The sequence below is a fragment of the Ceratotherium simum genome, chromosome 8 (assembly GCF_057802395.1).
Source record: "Ceratotherium simum simum isolate JZ-2026a chromosome 8, ASM5780239v1, whole genome shotgun sequence".
NCBI classification, from domain to species: Eukaryota; Metazoa; Chordata; class Mammalia; order Perissodactyla; family Rhinocerotidae; genus Ceratotherium; species Ceratotherium simum.
The window spans coordinates 32484026-32507857 of record NC_141907.1 but is presented as its reverse complement, the minus strand read 5'-3'; the positions used below and the strand labels follow the sequence as shown (position 1 = coordinate 32507857).

General features: G+C 40.0%; 1 protein-coding gene across 4 annotated transcripts in view; it reads right to left on the bottom strand.

Moving 5' to 3' along the window:
- Positions 1-272: 272 nt before the first annotated feature.
- Positions 273-23832, bottom strand: part of WDR19 (WD repeat domain 19) — a 103134-nt gene continuing 79574 nt past the window's right edge. For 3 of the 4 annotated variants that reach the window (XM_087434201.1, XM_087434200.1, XM_087434203.1), the window contains 9 exons: positions 22771-22848; positions 21356-21452; positions 19669-19793; positions 16709-16790; positions 14787-14937; positions 12926-13049; positions 11862-11938; positions 11409-11533; positions 273-595 (listed from right to left, as the gene is read on the bottom strand). In XM_087434201.1, coding sequence (XP_087290327.1) covers positions 11422-11533; positions 11862-11938; positions 12926-13049; positions 14787-14937; positions 16709-16790; positions 19669-19793; positions 21356-21452; positions 22771-22848 — 846 coding nt within the window. In that variant the 3' untranslated portion in view covers positions 273-595; positions 11409-11421. Of the gene's footprint in view, positions 596-11408; positions 11534-11861; positions 11939-12925; positions 13050-14786; positions 14938-15906; positions 15990-16708; positions 16791-19668; positions 19794-21355; positions 21453-22770; positions 22849-23832 lie in introns of those variants that run through there. The other variant, XM_087434202.1, reaches the window with a different exon arrangement.

The following is a 23832-nucleotide window of genomic DNA, read 5'->3' as shown; positions in this document are numbered from 1 at the left end:
TGCATTGGTGTGCGCCCGGGATCTGAACTGGCGAACCCCGGGCCGCCGCAGTGGAGCGCGCACACTTAACCGCTTGTGCCACCGGGTCGGCCCCTGATTTTACTGATTTTTGATGTTTTTAGTCTAGGACTAATTCTGCTAAATAGGCTTAATTTGTATAAACCTCTCATTTCAAACTTAACACTTGTTAGTGCTGCTCAAACTTCATAATGTGCTTCAAAGCTACCTTCATCTCTTTTTCTGTCTCCAAATCCAGGAAAACATTACAAATATCTAGTCAACAATTTTATTTTAAAGGAGATAATTCAAAATATAAAAGTTATCAAAAAGCTGAATATTTACAATTATGTCAAAGGTTACTATTAACAGTGCAAAGTATATAATATGTAAGACTTTGAAGAGAAAATATACAAAGTATAATAAACAGCAGTGTTACACGTCACTGTTTTGCCACTCTACAGAAGTTGAAAGTGGTGACCTGGAGAGGTCACCTTTGGTTTTTTTTTCTGTATCCAGGCAGGACCATCTCTAAATCCACCAGGGGTAGAAACACAGCCTCCTGTTGAAAAATGCTATCTTCTCAGGAACGTTATACCTGGAAAGGACAAAAATCCCCACATGCCTTTAAAAGGGTTTCAAGTAATGACTGGCTATTTAGTAATAAAACCAAACATACTAAAGAATTTTTTTGCTCATTTCTGGATGTGGAGCAGGATCACTACATTCAAGTTAGAAATCTCTAGTCTGTAACTAGTACTGAGTTTCAGTTTTGGCCTTGCAACTGACTAAAACTGTGTGAGTAAGCTGTTGAACCTCTATTATCAAGTGAGGATGGTAATAGCCATCTTACTGGGAAGAATGAGAAAACGCAAGGTAAGTGCTCAGCAATCTGTAGAGAAAAAATTTTGCTGAAACTAAATGGTGGTTAAGAGTTCCATTTTCCTGAAACTAAGTGGTTGTTAAGAGTTCTTGTCTAAAAGGAGTCAGTGAACAATAGCTTCAACCAATATTCATTGTATAATAAGATACTTATAGTGATTTTTTCAACAGGTGGTGCATGATCACAACTCACTGAGGTATATCTGCAAGGAGCTATGATACCATGGTCTAAGGCTCTACTTTAATGCAGGGATAGTGTTTGGGGAGAGTCTATGTAGGATTATTAAAAACACAAGCAAAGTTCTACTTTTGGAAGTGGCAGAGTTGCAAATTAATCCCCCCACAAATGATATTGTATTTTATCCTGAGTTTATAGCTAACTATTCAAAGGCATTGGGGAACAACCGAAAGCAGGTAGAAATTGGAAAGGTGTCAACTCGTGAAAGAAGAGAACTCCACTGGGTAAGATCTTTATATGGCTTTTCACCTGAGGGCAAGTCCCTGAAGCACAGGATGGCTAGAACTTAAAACAGTGAAGTCATAGTCTTACTAGCTTGAGGAGTCACAGAATAGAGTTTATGGCTGCCAGAGCTACTGAAATGTGAGGGAGACTATCCTGGAAAGGGGATTGCCTCAAAATCTACATATAAACTCCATGCAAATCCCTGAACTTCACAGGCTTGAAGGAGACTCTTTTATGCTGGACTTGAAGCACAGTTTCATGTAGTAGGGAGTGCCATGTCTCAGGAAACTGAGGTGAGGGCTGCCTTCAGGAGACTTGGGCTTCAGTCCTCTGACCACAAAGAATAGAATCCCATCAACAGAGAGGCTGGATGAAGACTTTGAGCCTCAGGTGAGATTGCACCTCCAACCAACTGCAGCCTTGTCAGACTCTGAACAGAAGACCCAGCTAAGCCATGCCTACACTACTGAGCCACAGAAATTGTGAGAGAGATACTTCTGGTTCAAGATGACAGTATAGGAGGCTCCTGAACTACCTCCTCTCACAGACACAGGGAATCTACAGCTACATACAGAACAGTTCCCTCTGAAAAATCCAGGAACTAGCCGAGTGACTCCTACACATTAGGTGAATGAGAAAAAACCCACATGGAAATAAATAGTTAGGAGAGGCTCAGATACAATCTCATCTTAAACCCCACCCCCAGGGTGGCAACACACAACTGGGAGGGAACTCACAACTCCCAGCCTTTCCTTGAGGAACGAAGAGTTTGTACCCCACATCTGGTGCCCTGACTTTTAAGATTTCCACCTGAGAGACAGGCCCCCAAAACATCTAGCTTTGAAAGCCAATGGGCCTGTAACCACAAGAGCTACAAGGATACAGTGAACTAAGAACTAATTCTAAATGGGATCGTGTGGACCCACCGTGGCTAATCCCCCAAGGCCCAGCACAAACACAGCAGACTGAAATGTACCCAGTCTTTCCAAGAAACAGGCCTAATTTGCTTATCTTAAAATTAGAAGCTTTGGCCTGAGAGGTGGACTTCTAATTTAACATACATCTAGGGGCCAACTGCAATACTCTCTAGTGACTGTGGAGGCTAGCAGGTGCCATCTTTATACTCTCCCTCTGCCTCACAAAGGTCTCTGTTATCTCCCAGAAAAGAGCTTGTGCAGAAGTTTGGTGCTTTGGTTTTTGCAGCTGCCACCGAGGGGACACCCCTTAATTGCCTGATTCTGGTGGTCAGTGGTGCTTTTTTTTTGTGGGCCTCCCTGGGTTGTAACAGAGAAACAATTCTTAACCAGCCATCCCTCCAGGGCTCAATGCAGAGGCAGCAGACGGAAATGCCCATTCTTCCCATGAAAGAGTCCTATTTGCTTATCTTTTTTTTTCCTGAGGAAGATTTGCCCTGAGCTAACATCTATGCCAGTCTTCCTCTATTTTGTGTTTGGGTTGCTGCCACAGCATGGCTAGTGGTGTAGGTCTGCACACGGGAACTGAACCTGGGCTGCCGAAGTGGAGCGCACTGAACTTAACCACTAGGCCATGGGGCCATCCCCCTATTTTCTTATCTTAATAGCTGTGGCCTAAGGGTCCAGCTTCCACTCAGCCTGCATCTAGGTGCTGACTGAGATCCTCCCATTTGGGACACTGACAGATCTTGGCATACCCTCAGTACTGGGAGCCACTAAGAACAAGGAAGGCTGCTCAGACAATCACAAAGTTTTGAGAGACAACCAAGAGTGAGGGCAGGGTTGAATGATAAGGCTCATTTCCTACACGAGACCACTCCGAGACTGGGAGAGGTGACTGTTTTATCTAATGCATTGGAACCAACACAGAGTCAAAGAAAATGAAACAGGAATATGTTCCAAATGAAAGAATAAGATCAAAACTTCAGAGAAAGACCTTAATGAAATGGAGATAAATGATTTACCTGATAAAGAGTTCAAAATAATGGTGATAAAGATGCTTACCTAGGTCAGGAGAACAATGTATGAACAAAGTGAGAATTTCAACAAAGAGAAAGAAAATATAAGCAAGTACCAAACAGAAATCATAGAGCTGAAAAATACAATAACTGAATTGAAAAACACAATAGAGGGATTTAATATCGGATTAGATAAAGCAGAAGAAAGGATTAGTCAACTTGAAGACAGGGCAGTGGAACTCATCCAATCAGAGCAGCAAAAAGAGAAAATGAAAAAGAATCATTATAGCTTAAGGGACTTATGGGATAACATCAAGCATACCAATATTCAAATTATAGGGGTCCCAAAGGAGCAGAGAGAAAGGGGTAGAAAACCTACTGGAAGAAATAATGGCCAAAAACTTAGCTAACCTGGTGAAAGAAACAGACATCCAGATCCAGGATGCCTAAAGAATTCCAAATAAGATGAACCCAAAGATACCTACACCAAGATGCATTATAATTAAATTGCTGAAAGTTAAAGACAAGGAGAGAATCTTAAAAGCAGCAAAAGTAAAACAACTTGTTATGTACAAAGGAACCCTCAAGACTATCAGCAGATTTTTCAGCAGAAACTTTGCAGGCCAGAAGAGTGGCACCATATATTCAAAGTGCTGAAAGAGAAAAACTGCCAAACAACAATAGTCTACCTAGCAAAGCTGTCCTTTATAATTGAAGGAGAGATAGAGTCTTTCAGACAAGGAAGGTCAAAGGAGTTTATCACCACTAAACTGGCTTTACAAGAAATGTTAAAGGGACTTCTTTAAGCTGAAACGAAAGGGTGCTGCTTAATAGGAAAACATATGAGAGTGTAAATCTCAATGGTAAAGGCAAATATATAATTAAATTCAGAATAATCTAATGTCATAATGGAGGTGGGTTAATCACTTATAAACCTAGTACGAAAGTTAAAAGACAAAAGTAAAAACTATAATTATTAATGAATACACAAGATAAAAAGATATAAACTGACATCAAGAACATAAAACCTGGGAAGGGGAGAGTAAAAACGTAGAGCTTTAGAATGTGGGAACTTAAGTTCTTCTCAACTTAAAATAGACTGTTATGGGCCAGCCTTGGTGGCCTAGTCGTTATGTTCAGTGCGTTCCACTTTGGCAGCCTGGGTTCAGATCCCAGGTGCTGACCTACGCCACTCATCTGTTGGTGGCCATGCTGTGGCGGTGGCTCACATAAAAAAGAAAAAGAAGCTTGGCAACAGATGTTAGCTCAGGGCAAATCTTCCTCAGCAAAAACAAAAAAAAACTATTATAAACATTTTATGTAAGCCTCATGGTATCCACAAAACAAAAACCTATAGTAGATAACACAAAAGATAAAGGAATCTCAGCATACCCCTACAAAAAAATCAACAAAGACTATAATGAGAGACAAAGGTCATTATAAAATGATAAAAAGGTCAATCTACAAGAGGACATAACATTTGTAAATATTTATGCACCCAACATAGGAGCACCTAAATATATAAAGCAAATATTAACTGACCTAAAAGGAGAATAGCAATACAATAATAGTAGGGGAGTTTAATACCCTACTTTCATCAATGGATAGAGTATCCAGACAGAAAAATAAGGAAACACTGGACTTAAATGACAGGTTAGACCAGATGGACTTAAAAGACATTTACAGAACATTCCATCCAAAAGTAGCAGAATACTCATTCTTCTTAAGTGCACATGGAACATTCTCCAGGATAGAGCATAGATTAGGCCACAAAACAAGTCTTAATAAATTTAAGAAGACTGAAATCATACCAAGCGTTTTTTCCAACCACAATGTTATGAAACTAGAAGGCAATTATAAGAAGAAAACTGGAAAATTCATAAACATGGAGATTCAACAACATGCCATTGAATAACCAATGGGTCAAACAGGAAATCAGAAATAAAACATACCTTGAGACAAATGAAAATGGAAACACAACATACCAAAACTTATGAGATGAAGCAAAAGCAGTTCTAAGAGGGAAGCTCATGGTGCTAAATGCCTATATTAAGAAACAAGAAAGATCTCAAACAACCAATCTAACCTTACACCTCAAAGAAGAAAAAGCTAAACCCAAAGTTAGCATAAGGAAGGAAATAAAGATCAGAGCAGAAATAAATGAAATAGAGACTAAGAAGACTATAGAAAAGATCAATGAAACCAAGAGATGTTTTTTTCAAAAGATAAACAAAATAGACAAACCTTTAGCTAGATTCACCATGAAAAAGAGAGAGGACAAAGTCAGAAATGAAAAAGAATTGTTACAACTGGTACCACAGAAATACAAAGGATCATGAGACTGTTATGAACAATTATACAACAAAAAATTGGACAACTTAGAACAAATGGATAAATTCCTGGAGACATACAACCTACCAAGACTGAGTCATGAAGAAATAAAAAAATCTGAACAGATCAATTACTAGTAAGGAGATTGAAACAGTAATCAAAAACCTCCTGACAAACAAAAGTCCAGGACCAGATGGCTTCACTGGTGAATTCTACCAAACATTTAAAGAAGAATACCAATCCTTCTCAAACTCTTCCAGAAAACAGAAGAGTAGAGAATGCTTCCAAACTCATTTTACAAGGCCAGCATTACTCTGATACCAAAACTAGACAAGAATACTACAAGAAAGAAAATTACAAGCCAATATCCCTGATAAACATGGATGCAAAAATCCTTAACAAAATCTTAGCACACCAAATTCAACAATACATTAAAATACATAAAAATATATAAATACATACACCAAGCCCAAGTGGTATTTATTCCAGGGATGCAAGGGTAGTTCACCCTCCACAAATCAATGTGATATACTGCATTCACAAAATGAAGCATAAAAATCATGATCATCTCAATAGATACAGAAAAAAGCATTTGACAAAATTTAATATCCATTGATGATAAAAACTTTCACCAAAGTAGGTATAAAGGGAATGTACCTCAATATAATAAAGGCCATTGATGGCAAGCTCACAGCTATTGTCATCCTCAATGGTGAAAAGCTGAAAGCTTTTTCTCTAAATTAAGGAAGAAGACAAGGATGCCCTCTCTTGCCACTTTTATTCAACATAGTACTGGAAGTTCTACCCAGAGCAATTAGGCAAGAAAAAGAAATAGAAGGCATCCAAATTGGAAAGGAAGAAGTGAAACTGTCACTATTTGCAGATGACATGATATTATATATAGAAAACCTTAAAGACTCTATCAAAAAACTATTAGAACTAATAAATGAATTTAGTAAAGATGCAGGATACAAAATCAATACACAAAAATCTGTTGCATTTCTATACACTAATAAACTATCAGAAAGAGAAATTAAGACAACAATCCCATTTACAATTGCATCAAAAAGAATAAAATACCTTGGAATAAATTTAACCAAAGAGGTGAAATACCCTCTTTACTGAATATACTGAAACTGAAAACTACAAGACCTTAATGAAAAGAAATTGAAGACGACAGAAATAAATGGAAAGATATTTTGTGCTCATGGATTGGAAGAATCAATATTGTTAAAATCTTCATACTACCCAAAGCAATCTACAGATTCAGTGCAATCCCTATCAAAATTCCAATGGCATTTTTCACAGAAGTAGAACAAATAATCCTAAAATTTGTATGGAACCACAAAAAACCCCAAATAGCCAAAGCAATCTTGAGAAAGAAAACAAAGCTGGCAACATCACGCTCCCTGATTTCCGACTATATTACAAAGCTATCGTAATTAAAACAGTATGGTATTGGCATAAAAACAGGCACACAGATCAATGGAATAGAATAGAGCCTAGAAATAAACCCACACATATATAGTCAATTTATGTCAAAAGAGCCAAGATGTACAATGGGGAAAGGAAAGTCTCTTCAATAAGTGGTGTTGGGAAAACGACAGTCACATGCAAAAGAATGAAACTGAACCACTATCTTACACCATACCCAAAAATTAACTCAAAATTGATTAAAGACTTGAATGTAAGACCTGAAACCATGAAACTCCTAGAAGAAAACACAGGGGTGTAAGCTCCTTGGCATAGGTCTTGGCAATGATTTTTTGTATCTCACATCAAAAGCAAAAGCAACAATGTAAAAATAAACAAGTGGGACTACATCAAACTAAAAAGCTTCTGCGCAGCAAAGGAAACCATCAACAAAATGAAAAGGCAACCTACTGAATGGGAGAAAATCCCTGCAAATCATATATCTGATCAGGGGCCAATATCCAAAATATATAAAGAACTTCCACAACTCAATAGCCAAAAAACAAACAATCCAATTAAAAAATGGGCAGAAGATCTGAATAGACATTTTCCAAAGAAGACATACGGATGGCCAACAGGTAAATGACAAGATGCTCAACATCATTAATCATCAGGGAAATGCAAATCAAAACCACAGTGAGCTCACCTCACATCTGTGAGAATGGCTATTATCAAAAAAGACAAAATATAACAAGTGTTGGCGAGGCTGTGGAGAAAAGGGAACCCTTGTGCACTGGTGGTGGGAATGTGAACTGGTGCAGCCACTATGGAAAACAGTATGGAGGTTCCTCAAAAAATTAAAAATAGAAGTACCATATGATCCAGCAATTATACTTATGGGTATTTATCTAAAGGAAATGAAATTACTATCTTGAAAAGATATCTGTACCCCAGTGTTCACTGCAGCATTATTTACAATAGCTAACATATGGAAACAATCTAAGTGTCCATTGACACTGGCTAAAAAAAATGACACTGGATAAAGAAAATGTGGCGCGCGCACACACACACACACACACACACACACACACACACACACATACATATACACAATGGAATATTATTCAGCCATAAAAAAGAAGGAAATCCTGTGACTGGTGACAAAACAGATGGACCTTGAGGGCATTATACCAAGTGAAGTCAGTCAGAAAGACAAATACTGTATTATCTTGCTTATATGTGGAATCTAAAAAAAACCCGAACTCATAGATACAGAGAAATTTGGTGGTTGCCAGAGGCTTGGGGTGGGGGTGGGCAGAACGGGTGAAGGTAGTCAAAAGGTATAACCTTGCAGTTATAAATAAGTACTGGGGATGTAATGTACAGCATGGTGACTACAGTTAACAATACTGTATTGCATATTTGAAAGTTGCCAAGACACTAGATCTTACAAGTTCTTATTAAAAAAGAATTATAATGGGCCAGCCCTGTGGCTTAGCGGTTAAGTGCGTGCGCTCCGATGCAGGCGGCCCGGGTTCGGATCCCGGGCGCGCACAGACGCACTGCTTCTCCGGCCATGCTGAGGCCGCGTCCCACATACAGCAACTAGAAGAATGTGCAACTATGACTTACAACTATCGCCTGGGGCTTTAGGGGAAAAATAAAAAAAAAAAAAAAAAAAAAAAGAATTATAATGATGTGTGGTGATGGATGTTAACTTATGGTGGTAATCATTTTGCAATATATACATACATCACAAATCATTATGTTGTACATGTAAAACTAATACAATGTTATATGTCAATTTTATCTCAATAAAAAATTGATATAATAAAGGTGTATTGTTTTAAGATGCTAAATTTGTGATAATATGCAGCATCAGAAAACAAAACAAATCAATTATAATTTCAGTAAGCTTTTAAAATAGAATTTGACAAGCTGATTCTAAAATTTCATAGAGAGATGGAAAGGATTAAGAGTAGCCAAAACAATTTTGGAGAAATGACAAAATTGGAGGAGCCACGTACCTGACTTTACGATATACTACAAAGTCACAGTAATCAAGAAGTGTAGTATTAAAACAGGGGACAAATACATCACTGGAAAAGAAGAGATGGTCCAGAAATAGACCCATACATAAAACCCAACTGCTTTTCAACAAAGGCACCCAAGCAGTTCAATGGAAACAGGAAAGACTTTTCAATACATGGTGTTGAAAGACTGGATATCCACTTAAGGGGAAAAAAATCTCAATCCTGACCTCACACTATAAAAAATAATTTCAAGATGGATTAAGGACCTAGAGCTTCCAGAAGAAAACGTAGGAGAATATGCTCCTGACTTGTGAGTAAGCAATATTTCTTTTGGTGAGGAAGACTGGCCCCGAGCTCACATCTGTGACAATCTTCCTCAATTTTGTATGTGGGATGCCGCAACAGCGTAGCTTGATGTGCGGTGCCTAGGTCCACACACATGAACCCCAGGCTGCTGAAGTGGAGTGTGTGAACTTAATCACTATGCCACCAGGCCGGCCCCAGCAATATTTTTTTTAGACAGGACACAGAAAGTAATAACTATAAAATTTAAAAATTGATAAATTATAATTCATCAAAATCAAAATCTGCTCATCAAAAGACACCTTTAAGAATTAAGAAGCCACAGAGTGGGAGAAAATATTTGCAAAATATATCTGACAGAAACTTGTATCTAGAATATATAAATAAAGAACTTTTACAAATCAATAATAAAAAGACAACCACCCAGTAACAATGAGAGGAAAGAACAGTTGTGTCAACAGATGGTGCTGGGACATCTAGATATCCACATGCAAAAGAAGGAAATTGGATCCCTACCTCACACGAAAGTTAAATGGATCAAAGATGTAACTATAAGAGCAACAACTACAAAACTCTTAGAAGGAAACATAGGTATAAATTTTTGTGACCTTGGATTAGGCAATGGTTTCTTAGATATGATACCAAAAGCATAAGCAACCACAGGAAAAAAAAATAAATTGGACTGCATCAAAATAAAAACTTTTGTATATCAAAGGATACTATTGAGAAAGTGAAAAAATACTTCCACAGAATAGAAGGTATTTATAGCAAATCATATATCTGATAAAGGACTTGTATCTAGAATATTAATGAATTCTTATAACTCAACAATAAAAAGACAGATTACCGGTTACAAAATGGGCAAAGGACTCAACAGACAGTTCTCCAAAGAAGATATGCGACAAATGATCAATAAACATATGAAAAGATGCTCAACATCGTAAGTCATTAGGGAAATGCAAGTCAAAACCACAGTGTGATACCACTTCTCACCTACTAGGATGACTGTAATCAAAAAGGCAGACAATAACAAGTGTTGGCAAGGATGTGGGGAAACTGGAACCCTCATATGTTGCTGGTGGGAATGTAAGTTAGTGCAGGTGCCATGGAGAAAGCAGTTTGGAGTGTCAGAGGAATGGCAGACAGGCCAGTAGAGGTGCAGCATAGTGAGCAGAGGCGGCTGGGGCCAGCTCCTATAGGGTCTTGCTGGCTCTTTGTTTTTGTAGGTGCAATAAAAAGCCCCCGGAAGGTTTTGGAAGGGAACAAGATACACTGGAGGTAGACTGAGAGGACTTTCCCACAGACTGGGTGATGGGGGTGACAATAAGATGAATCAAAAATAATGCCTAAGTTTCCATCCTGACTGACTGGTTGGCTGGAGCTGCTATTTACTGAGAGAGGGAAGACAGAGAGAGCAGGTGGTGTGGGAAAAACCTAGAGTTCTGTTTTAACAGGGTAAGTTTGAGATGTGTCAGGGACTAATCTCACTTTTTCCTTTAGTTAAAGAATCTCCTGAGTTTTGGCAGAGGTTTTGGCTTCCCAACTAGATACTACATTTCCCTGCCTCCCTTTGCAGTACATGTGGCCATATGAGTAAGTTCTTGCCAATGGAACGATCGTGGAAGGGGTATGTGCAGCTTTCACGTGACAAAAATGAGAATTGGAAAGGAAAAGAAATGGGGATTTTTCAAATCTCTGGAAGCCAAAATATTTTACAATATATTCTCCTGAATTATAGAACTTAACTCCATTGTTATTAGCTGGCTCTAGTTTTAATAGACTGATTAAAAAGAAGCCCATGTGATTTGATAAAATACATTTTAGTTGGAATCCACAATGCTGCTTGGCCAAATAATCTTTGTCACTATGGAGACTGTACAACTTGCATTTTAGCATTAAAAAAAAAATATATCAAAGGTTTGTTGTTAAATTGCTCAAATCTGACAAGTTATGTAATGCAAATAAAGGAGCCAGTGTGAATACAGACTGTAAAGCTGTGTGTCCTCTGTGGACTCTCGTGCCCTGGAAGGTGAGTGGATGGTCTGGCACTTACCGGCTCATGCCACTCACTGCTCCACCTCTGTTCGCAGGTACTGGGTACAGTCCGAGATTTTTTTCAGTTGAGCAAAGTTTAATCTTTCTGAACACATAGGACACGTGCTTTCAGTGTTTAACATGCTGTTTGGGGAAGGGAAGACAGAGTAGATTAAATATATAATATTCCTTTACCTTTGGACTATTCTAATGTGAAAAACATTCCTATCTACACCTCTTAAATCATGTTCACCATGCAATTTAAGAATTAGGAATATTGAGTCTCATGCAAGATCCCCTTTAAGGATAATGTTCTCAAAGGTCATAAAAGGTTCTTCCAAGAAGACAATTTGAGTCTTTAGAAATCTTTAGGCATATGAACAAAAAGGAGATTTCAGAATAAAAGAGTGGCTGAATGAAAGGTCTATTTTTGGATAAATTTGTGTGACCTAGTGAATCGATGCATACTTACATCTTAAATTCTGAGTATAGAGCAGGGAAGTCGCAATGTGGACACACCGTCCAATCATCCTTCAACATATGTCGACCCTAGAAACAGTATATTTAAGAGTAAGATTCATCTTTATTTTAAAAACTCCCACAATTATTCAATTATAATAATTGGATTACAGTTAAAAGCCAGACCTCCAAATTATGAAATTATTGATAGTTCACAAAGGTGGGTAATTAACTAGAAAGAGATAGCATCAAAAGGACTAAAGCCAGATTTTTTTTTTTTTTTGTGAGGAAGACTGGCCCTGGGCTAACATCCATGCCCATCTTCCTCCACTTTATATGGGACGCCGCCACAGCATGGCTTTTGAAGCAGCGTGTTGGTGCGCGCCTGGGATCTGAACCGGCGAACCCCGGGCCGCCGCAGCGGAGCAGGCGCACTTAACCGCTTGTGCCACCAGGCCAGCCCTAAAGCCAGATTTTATTTATCAGATTCATATATAAAAGAATAGCCTTTAATTTTGTGAAATCATTATGTACCTAAATTTATTTCCCTTTAAAATAAAGCTTATATTAGTCTAATGATGAACAAATAATCTGATATTTTAAAGTTTTTTAATAATAGGTCTTAATATTAAAATTAATAATAAAAATCAGCACTTATTAAGTGCTACAGCATGCCAGGTGTTGTACTAAGGCTTCATACACATTCTCTCATCAACCTGCAGTTTGTCTCAATAGACAGGGATTGTTATGGATGGACCGAGCAAGGTAAAGCAAATTGCACCAGGTTATATAGCCAGTAAGTGGCAGGAAAAGGATTTAAGCCCAGGACTGTCTGATCCCCAAGTGTGTGCTATACTGCCCCGTGGTGCCTTCTTAGTATTCACTTGGATTATTATATGTTTTTAATATAACTTGCAACTTTATTGACCGTGAAATTATATGCTATATGTTGCAGGGAATTTGAGGGATAAGACAATTTCAGAAGTGAAGAAAACGTTGACACACATCAGGTATTCAAATGGGTTATAAATACATATATGCAAAGAAATGAAAATTTATAATTATAAAGAAACTTACTGTTGCAATGCAATATGGGATGTTATTTTTACATTCAGGACAGAGGAGTTCACACTCTGGGAGAAGAAATTCGCAGAATGGACATGGGGTTGTGGCCTCTTCTGTCTCGGATGTATCGGGTCTCCTGTGAGGAAGAATCATGTATCATTTAAAAACAACACTTGACTTTCCATGTAAGATGGACAGTACAGAGAAGACATATTTGGAAAACTAGGAACATATAACACACCTACTTCTTCAGAGTCAGACTCTGAGACTAGAAATACCCTACAGGCTCACCCTCAGCCCACGCTCCAGCTCAGGGAGGAAAAGGAGGAATTAGGATTGATCAGATTGTAGCATTACATGGGCCACATTTGGGAATTGGAGTTCATGGCACATTAAATGGCAGAAAACATGGGTGGGTCTTGCTGTCTCCTCTCTTCCTGTGCCAATGAGCTTGCTATTTCTCTGTCTCTCCCTTTTGTGTACTGAATTGGTAAAGGCTATCCAGCGCCGTCCAACAGAACTTTCTGTGACAATAGCAATATTCTAATTCTTTGTTCTCCAGTACGGTAGCCATGAGCCACATGAAGCTTTTGAGCACTTGAAATATGGGTATTGTGAGGAACTAAATTTCAAATTTTGTTCAATTTTAATTTAAATAGCTACATGTGGCCAGCAGATACCATATTAGACCTCATAGCTCTAGAACACTCTAGTGTGGGAGAGAATGACTAGCATCTCTTCCAAGCTAGCACTTAGGCCAGTGTGGCGCTAAGCTGTCAGGGTAAATGTGCTCTAGCATTTTCTCCCCACCTCATTCTCCATGCTGGCAGGTATGTTGGGTCAGACTGATTTGGTCTGAAGCTACTGAGGCTTATCAGCTTTAAAAAAAGAGAGTGTTCCATGTAGCCCTATCCAGCTTAGAGTTCTCTGCCATGAGCCCAGCTAACAATACGGTATTTGCTTCCATTTGCCATTGCTGGTGCAGCCGTCTCCCTTGGCTGAGGTCTGGGTCAAGATTCAGATACACCCGGGTCCCCTGGTCATAACGGGTCTAACAGGTACCCCAAATGTCATCACTACTTTGGATGAGTGGTAGTACAGAATTACCACAGGATTGCAATTAGTTTTTCCTTTTGTAAACACTAGTGCTACTTTTTCCTAGTTTTCCTTTAGAAAACCAGACCACTGACTGCTTTCTGAAGTGAGGACCTGTCTTAACGTGCCTTCGGAACTACACAGAGTTTGAAAATGAACTCTTCTGGCAATAGGCTGCGTAATTATCAAGTTTCTTACACTGAGAAATAGTTACCATTTGTCCCTCGGTGGCAGACATTGCTGCCTACCTAATAGCCATTCTTTCTTTCCTCCTTGCCAGCAGAACTTTGGTTTTACTCAGCAATATGCTTTGCAGCTAGAAGTAGCCATGTGGCAGAGTACTGGCCAGTGAGATGTAAATGGGAGTCCTGGGGATGGTGTCCTTCCTACGTAAAAAGGCAAAGACCTTTTCATCTTTTAATTTCCCTCCTTCTTCCTGCCTTGTACGAGGACGTGCTGTCTGGAGTTGTGGCAGACGACCACGACTGTGCAACCACGAGGAGGAAACTCATGCTCCGGACGGCAGAGCTGGAAGACAGAGGGGTCTGTCCTCGTGGCATCAGGACTCAGCCCACCTGGACTGTGACGCCTTGTATGTGAGTCAAATAAATCCTGACTTGTTTAAGCCGTTGTTGGGTTTTCCGCTGCCAGTAGCTGAATGCAATCCTAATTGCTACCCCCATCCGTTTTCTTATTGAATCTGCGTATTAGCAGCCACATTTTGCAAAATACATTTGTGAAATGTGGCTAGATAGTAGAAATGGCTGCCACTGCCCACCTGACCATCGCCTCGATCTTCTTTCTGTATCTGGCGTCTATCTTGCTGCGGTACTCGGGCCTCACCAACAGAGCTGCAAAGCTGAAAGCGGAGCTCTTCAGGCCCGCCCTGTGACACTCGATCACGGCGGACGTCAGGATCGGCACAACGTCTGCAACGCAAACGGGAGAGCAGAGAGCAGTGCCTCTGCCGGCGCGACTCCCTCCCTGTCCAGGGGGAGGACAGGATCGCACCTCTCTAAATTTGCTTTTTCTGGCCAAGAACCAGATAAGACCAGTTTAATGAGGAAAGGGCACAGCAGGGAAGTCAAGCTAACTGCTCATCAAAACGTCTTTCCCCTGATCCTGTTGGAACACCAGGACCTGCACTCCCTCTTGCCTGTATCCTTCCACACCTCTGAGACACATTTTTGCGTTTGACAGGACTGCTGAGGAATGAGTAAGGGACATTAATAACTTTATGCACTAACCCCTCTGCATGCATCTAATTGTTTCTTCTGGACAGATACCTAGAAGTTGAATTACTGGCTCAAAGAACATGACCTTTAAAAAAATACTCTTAGCACAGATTGCCAAATTGCTTCCTAGAAAGGCCATACCAATATCTATTCCCACCAGCAGTCATGAGAGCGCCTGTCTTATCGCACCCTTTGCCAGCATGGTATACAATTATTTTAAAGTCTTTTTCATGTAACAAAAAGGAATACATTTAGAGGACAGTGTTGGTGAATTATGACCCCTGGGCCACATCTGGCCTTCTGACTGTTTTTGAATGGTCCATGAGCTAAGAATGGTTTTACATTTTTAAATGGTTGGAAAAAATCAAAAGAATAGCAGTATTTTGTGACATGTGAAAATTATATGAGGTTCAAATTTCAGTGTCCAAAAAAATAAAGTTCTATTGGAATCCAGCCATGCTCATTCATTTATGTACTGTTCATGGCGAAATGGCAGAGACCATATGGCCCCAAAGCCCAAAACATTTGATATTTGGCCCTTTACAGAAAAAGTCTGCTGACCCCTGTCAGAGAATGTGACAAAATCTATTCACTGAAAAATGATATAACAACATGTCTTTTAGAATAATGGAAACTTTATCAGAGGCAATGGCGTATAGTGGTGGAGAATGGAGTCAGACTTTTATTAGCTGACAGTGTGATCCTGGGCGAGCGTTACTTCACTTCTTTTGCTCCAGTTTGCTTATCTGTAAAATAGGGAAAATGATCATGGTGCCCATGTGTGCAATCTCGAGACTCTTATCCTTAGAAAGACCTGATTGAAAGGCTGGTCCTTGGCTGGCATCTGGGAACTTGGATTTTGGGAGATTTCTCACTATTTCCAGAACTGATGAGAGTGGCTCACTGTGCCTAACCCTTTGTACAAACAATGTGGTTTATGCTGAACACCTGCTTTCTGGGAGTCTGGAAATTTGGTACATGCCAAGCAGGGGGTGCCCATGTGACCAGCCCCCAGTACAACCCTGGGCACTGAGTGTCTCACAAGGCCCCTGGTAGCTACCACTTTACACGTGTTGTCCCACAGCTCACTCGTGGAGGAGTTAAGTGTATCCTGTGTGACTCCACCAGAGGAGACTTCTGGAAGCTCGTGCCTGGTCTCCTCCAGACTTTGCCCCATGCTCCTTTTCCCTTTGCCAATCTTGCTTTGTATCCTTTTGCTGTAATAAATATTAGCCTTTAGCACTACTATGTGTTGAGTTGTGTGAGTCCTCTCAGTGAATTATCAAACCTGGGGGTGGTCTTGGGGACCCGCCTTATACCACCTCATGGGGTGGTTGTGAGGATTAAATGAGTTAATATACGTAGAGAGCTTAGAACAGTGGCTGATTGAGTTAGTGAGCAGAGATCTCATAATGCTATACTAACGCAGAAACGTGGATTAGAGCTCTTCTCAGACAGTACTTACGTGACGGAAATTTGCTAATGTTGTTTGCCACCCGAATAAGCATACGTGCCCCTTTCATATGATCTCCATTTTTCACATGAATCTGAAATACATGACATATTTTACTCTTCTTAGAGACTTTGATTAACTCTAATTCATGCTTTATTACCCCAAATAAACAACTCCTTGATTGTGACCCTGAATAGGGTTGTCCTGAGATCCCTGCAGCCTTACTTGGCTAATGCTACTTGAGATTTCTCTTGATTTCTCCTCCGTCCATCTAGCTGCTGCCGCCTGGCACTTGGCCTCACTGGTCTCACCCCTACTCTATGCTCTGCTCTTAACTTTGCCCTAAACCACTAGACGTGAGTTCAAATCCCTGGTCCATCTCTTACTGGCCATTATTGGAGGACTAATAATACCAACTTTACCAAGTTGTTGTGAGACCTGAAAGGTGAGTCAGGCAGAAAGAGAGAGGATTCCTTGTTAAGGAAGAGGGCACTGCCTGTGGTAAGGCAAAGGGGCAGCGATGGCTGGAGGGGCCTGAGATCAGGTAAGCACAAGTGGGGTGCGATGCAAGGAGGGGTGCACTTGGGATGAGATGAGGCTGGGGAGTTGGCAGGGCCAGGCCACGTCGTCACTGCAGTCACCCAGGTAAGAGGAGGTAGCCCACAAAGGTGGGGCCGTGGGGATGGAGAGAAGGAGACAGACAAGGAGTCAGAACTGATGATATTTGGTGAGAATGTGAAGCGTGAGTATAGAGTGACTCCCAGGCATCAGGTCTGAGCAAATGGATGATGGTGTAATTTATTGAGCACTGCAACATAATAAAAGTTAACTGAATCTAAAAAAGGAGAAGGGAAGCCCTGGCTGCTTACCCTCTCTCACCCTCCGCTGACAGCCTGGGCCTCAGACTGCCCAGCTCAGCCGTCCACATGCAAAGGTCCCAGGCTGTCCTTCAGCCAAAGTCCCTGTCCCAGCTCTGGGGAGGAAGCATCTGTCAAAGCTGAGCCTCGATTTCCCCTGAAATGTGGATGACTCTTTCTTCAGTCTTTTGGGTCAAAGATGCCTGTGACATTTTTACATCAATTTCTTCTTACTTGATAGGGTCTGATAGTTTCCCTTTTGATATTCCAAGCAGTTAAAAATGTTAGAAAATCCTGAAAATGTTTGGTGCTTGCATAAAAGATTAGAGCCGAGCAGAAAAGTCACAGGGTGCTCGCTCTTGAGTGGGAGGGGAGGAGGATGTCTGCTCCAGTGAAAGTACCAGGCCAGCTCTTGGGGCCGGAGGGAAAGAAAAAGACTCGAGAACCTTCCCCATGGCTTATGGTGGTAGAAAACCCTGGTCCCGGAGGGCCTCTTACAGACCCCCTACTTTTGCTTCTCATCTTCCATCAACTTGTTTCTATCCTCCTCTGCACCCCTAAAGGCTCCATTTTGCTGGATTCTGTGCCCCCAGCACAGTGGCACCACCACTCCTGTCTGAAGCTGAGAAAGACTTCCCTCCCCCTTTACCTTGCTGTATGAGAGAAGGGGTCCACTTGCTGCTCGGAAGGGATATGTACTCCTGGTGGTTGCAAGTTAGAATTCTAAATTTTCTCTTACAATCAGTGTTACAGACCTGTGTGGCCTAATGTGGTAGACGCTAGCCATGAGTGGCTATTTAAATTTAAAAATTAAAATTATCTAAAATAAAAAATTTAGTTTATTGGTTGCTCTAGCTGTATTTCAAGTGCTCCATAGCCAGGCCAGTGGCTGCCATATTGGGCAGCACGGATAGAGAACACTTTTATCACTGCAGAAGGTTCTATTGGACACAGTGCTATTATAGACATAATTAGGATCTATATCATTCATAACATGACTACCTTATCCTAGGTACCTTCAATGGTAAATAAGCTCTTGTGGACTGGCCTGAAATCCAATTTATTAGCATTAATATGGGAAGACGTATTTTGATATAAATGAAAATTTGGAAAAATATGTAAGTTGGAGACTGCCTGTATCTTTACAAAGATATGTGTGTATACATAAACATACATACATATATATACATCATATGACATTTATGTAAATTGTACATATAAGTATTTGAGATCTGCATCCTCTATTTTGTTTTTACTGAAAATTACTGATAAAAAATCAGAATAGACAAGTGGACATAAATATAATCCTAATGTGGTAAAAAAAAAAACCAAACGGTAGGCCCATGCATTTATAGTAGTATAGAGGATACACACAGTGTTACACAAGTCTTACATCGTGGTGATGGACTTAAAGGATGAATTATTTTTTTCATTATACTTTTTTATATTGTTTAAATTTTCTCAGTGAATATGTATTATTTTTACATTCAGAGGAAAGCTAAATAGTATTAAAAATGGTGGAATTGTATAAAATCCACTATCTTAGAATTAATAAACTAGTAAGCTCTGTTTAAACAAAAATGTTTTGGTAATCTATGCAGAAATAGAAGTATAATGATGTACACCTGAATTTATACAATGTTATAAACCAATGTTACCGCAATAAAAAATAATAAATATACTTAAAAAAATGTTTTAAGTATATCTTTTTTTTTGCCCAGGTAATACATTTATATGCTTCAAAATCAAAACAACATAAAAGATATACACAGAGAAACCTACTCTCCCACTCATTCCCTTCCACCCTGATTGGGGTTTGGTGCCATGCCTCCACTGCCCCAGGCCTATTCCCTTTAGGAAACTACTTTTGCTAGTTTTTTTTTAGTATATTTCTAACCTTATTTGCAGTGAACATCTATTAATTCTTATTTTTGCCTTTTTGTACACAAAAGGCAGCATATTGTATAACTATTCTGTATCTTGCTTTTTTCACTTAACAATATAGAGATCTAGGAAATCGCTCTAATCCAATGGAGAGGTAGGTGCCCAGAGGAGATCCCTATGGGTGACAAACACACCTGGCAGGTATGTCCCAAGTCACTCCAAGAGCCTCACCTTCACTAGTATATAACTGTGCAGAATCATGAGGTTGGTGGCCATCTCAGCAGGAATTTTGATCTTCTGGGATTTAAGCTCTGCATACATACTGAAGAGAACGTCATGTGCATTCCGATAGTTTCCTTGGAAAAAGGTAGTAAAATGACATTATTGCAAAGGATGAATTCTGAGGACCTTCTATGGCCTTCGTTTTACAAATGGCTTTTGTTAATCATGTTATTAGCAATATCTTAATAATTTCTTACAAAAAGTAACTTAGTTGTTATTCCTATTATAATTTATGGTACTAACATCCAGCCAGTCCCTCAGGAAGAAAAGGGGGGCATCATCCTAGAGGTCTCACTCTTCCTCGGGGCATCCACCTGGCCCCAAAGTCCAACGGGTCATCGAGGTCTGAGTCTACCTTCTTAAGGCTCCCAAATTCAGCCTCTCTCCAGGCCCACTGCCAATGCTTCTCATCATCTCTCTCTGCAGTAGTGTACTAATCAGTATTTCTTCTGAGCTTCATCTGCCTCCATTCTGATGTCAGAGTGTTCTTGTAAAAACCTCAAGCCTCACCCCACACCCCAAAACCTCAAGGTCACACTCCTATGATAAAACCCTCCCCAGGCCTTAGGGATCAAGTGCAAATTCCTGAGCAGAGCACTTGAGTCCTTCAGAATCCGCCTCTGCCTACCTGTCCAACCTTATCTTTGCCTGCCACCCCCTCCCCCGACTCAGTCATGGCGAGTGCCTCAGCGCCCTCGCTCCTCCTCACGCGCTGTTACTCTCCCCTGCACACCCCTTTCTCCTTCATCTCCTGCTATCTCATCCTTTCAACACTCAGCTGAAGCTTTCATTGTCTCCTCTCATCTCCATCCTCCAACTTCCCCAACCCCTAACCCTCAGGATGAGGCGGATCCCCTTTCCTGGTGCCCTTTTAATGTATTTCTCTTTCTTTTCTGGCACTTATCACCCTGTATAACAATTCTGAATTTACTTTATTTCCATCAAATCATGAATCCTTGAGGGTAGAACTTTGGCTCAAGTCTCTGAATCCTGAGCTCCTAGCATGTATCTGACAGACACAGATAAACATAAGCTGAATAAAGAATGACTTATTTAATTCTATATTTTCTAAAACTATGTTCCATATTTATGAACATTTAAAAGAATCAGCTTGCAAAAATTAATGAAGGTATCAGACTAATGCTATGACTTATTCAATAAATATTTACAGAGCAGATAAGTGAACAGAACCATTCTGGAGATTCTATATCTAGTTCCTGCATATTATAAAGCACTAGGCCAATAATAATACCACATCATCTTCCATCTTCTAATATCTTTTCCACTGTTAAGGCCAAATACATGGAATGGAAAGAAAGTGTTGTGAGAGTGTAGGGAGGGGCTGTGGGCTGGGGAGGTGGAGAAGGCATTGTCCAGGAGACAGAAACTGCGAGGCTGGGAAGGAGTAGAGGAAACAGCACCTAACAAGAGAAGGCCTGAGGGGAGCTAATCTCTATCCCCCTGTGATGGTGAATTATTTCACTTCTCTGAAACCTAGAAAGGGTCATGCCCCTAGTCTTCTGGGTTGAAAGCAAGCCTAGATTAGAAATAGCTACTCTTCCGTGGGCAGAGAAGGGTTTGGGAGCTTGAGTCTACTTCTTGTCTGGGGAGAAAAACATGCATATTAGGGACCGACCTGCACACTGCTCTTCTCTGGCAATTATAATGGCAGTCCGGGCTGCTTCTCGGTATCGCTTCAGGGCCATGTACAAACGGAACAGGTACTTGGCATCCTGACAGACAAACCATTAGAGAAACATCACTTTCTTCATTAGCTAAGGGGAGAAACACCTAAAATTTTGCATTTCAGTTAGAATCACATTCACTTTCCAGTAACTGAGGATTGACAGTGTTTTAAAAAACCCAATGAATAAAGAATTAATTTATCAAGTATTTATTCATAGTTTAATATATGCCAGGTAATAGTCTAAGTACTTGAGAAATATTAACTAATGTAAATCCCCATACCCTCCCTGGGAGGCAGGCACGATTATATACTAATCTCATTGATGAGAAACTGAAACACAGTAGGACCTCTCCAGAGCCAGGATTTGACCAACAGTGATCAGGTTTCAGAGTCTGTATTCCTAACCCTCCTCCATAGAGTTCTCTCATATGTGCTTGAAATTGAAATGTATTCTTATACAATGAACCAACTTCGCAAAATTTCAAAAATTTTTACCCTTATATAAATTTCTCTGGCCTATAAAGTTTTCTTTGGCCTTTGACCATTTTCCATTCCTCTTCTCTTTAATTCTAGACAGTTTCACATACTTGATGCTGGTTTCCTGATTATTAGAATAAGTGGACATAAGGTGAGGTAGTTTGGAGCGGTTTAACGCCTGCACCCTTTGGCAGATTAACTTGGCCTCCCTGGGTCTCGGGGTCTTTGTCTCGGGGATCAGGATCGCTGCAATCCTCTCCAGCTAAGACATGCTAGTGCCTTTTCTCCAAATCAGTTACTCGAGTTCCTTCACAAGCAGATTCCCTTAAACACTTGAGCAAAAGGAAAGAAAAAGCTCGGGGGGCGTTCTCAAAGGAGTCTGTTCTCATTGTGACTGAGAGAAGACCAATTTCTGCATGAACTCCAAGAGAGTCACATATTTTGAAAATATGTTCTTAATGATTTATTTCTACTGTATAGTGAGTTACTTTTATGCTAAATATGATTTCTATTAATTCCCATAATTTTTGAAATATGAACAAAATACACTGATTTTTAGGGATTAGTGCTAACTCATAGTTCTAATAATCACTTTTCATAGTTCCTAAAATAAATAAAACTATAACGTTTGAGAAAAATTGTGGGTGGTGAGGGTTGTTATCTAGAGGGGCGTGGCTATTTCACAGGTGGCAAGGCCAATTTCAAAGAGTGAATGTACACGATATCCTCTAAAATGCGGGTCTGTCTAGATGACCTAAGGCTACATTCAGAGAGAAAATTTTATGAGTTTATGATGCAAAATCCATAACAGGTAAAAACAGGTCAGAATAAAGTACAATCATAACTAAGATACTTAAAAATCCAAGTGAAGACAACATTTTTAGTACCTTAGGCATGCCATCATTCTCTCCCATAAGGTGGCCTATCAGTTGATTGGTCAGTAGTTCATCTTTGGCCTGACCAACCTGTTTAGGAAGAGAAAGAAACAGTAAATTCAGCATCTGAAACCTAGAAAGGGGAGGAAAAAGGACAAATAATCTTCTGCTAAGGAAATGTAATTTAAAAATATGTAAAAATAGCTATAGTCAAGTGCCGGGAACATGATAAGCTCAGGGTCTTTCTTCATTCATTTGTAGAGTCTCCATTAATAAAAATCTATCCTTAGAAGCTATAGCTGTTCTAAGTTGCTATATCAAAAACTGTATATTTTTTACACAGAGAGAGAATATACTCCTTCGACGTTTCAATAAAAACTTCCTTAAGGTAAGTGACTATAACATCTAGGGAATAACATCGAGCACAGGAACTAGGCCTATACAACAATATACTACCGAGTGCCTCTTCTCCATCTGCTCCTTTAGGAAACACACTTGCACTTGGCTACGTATAATCCGAAGTAGAAAAAAGTAAGGCCATAGGAGCCCAGAAGAGGGCAGGCAGCTGGAAATGTGGAATGGGGTTCTGGAGAGGACCTTGGCTTGGAGATCTAGATTTGAAAGTCATCTCCATAAAGGTCAGAGTTAAACCACTGATGTGTTGGGTGCTGTTGATCAGGAAAATTTAAGTATCATATTGGAGGATGGAAATGTTTTAGTTTTAATTAGTAGGAATAATTACTGACATGATTAGGAGGCTTAAGAGTCTTGTGTCTAATAAAAAAGAGGTGAGCCAAGAACACAATTGGAGTTCAACCAAAGAGCACGAACACTGAAGAGTGTGGCGCTGCCCTCTTGTCATATTAATGATATAGTGAGAAAAGCCCCTGGAAAATGAAGGAAACTGTCATTAGGGACAGAGCAACAGAGTAATAGCCCAGCTTGTTACACCTCAGGGGAAAGTACAGGAGAAGTCTGGAAGTTGTCCGTGCAGCAGAGGAAGGATGAGATCAGTAGACTTGAGCATAAAAGAGATCATAGTGAACCTGTGAGTTGGAGAAGCTCTTCGGGCCG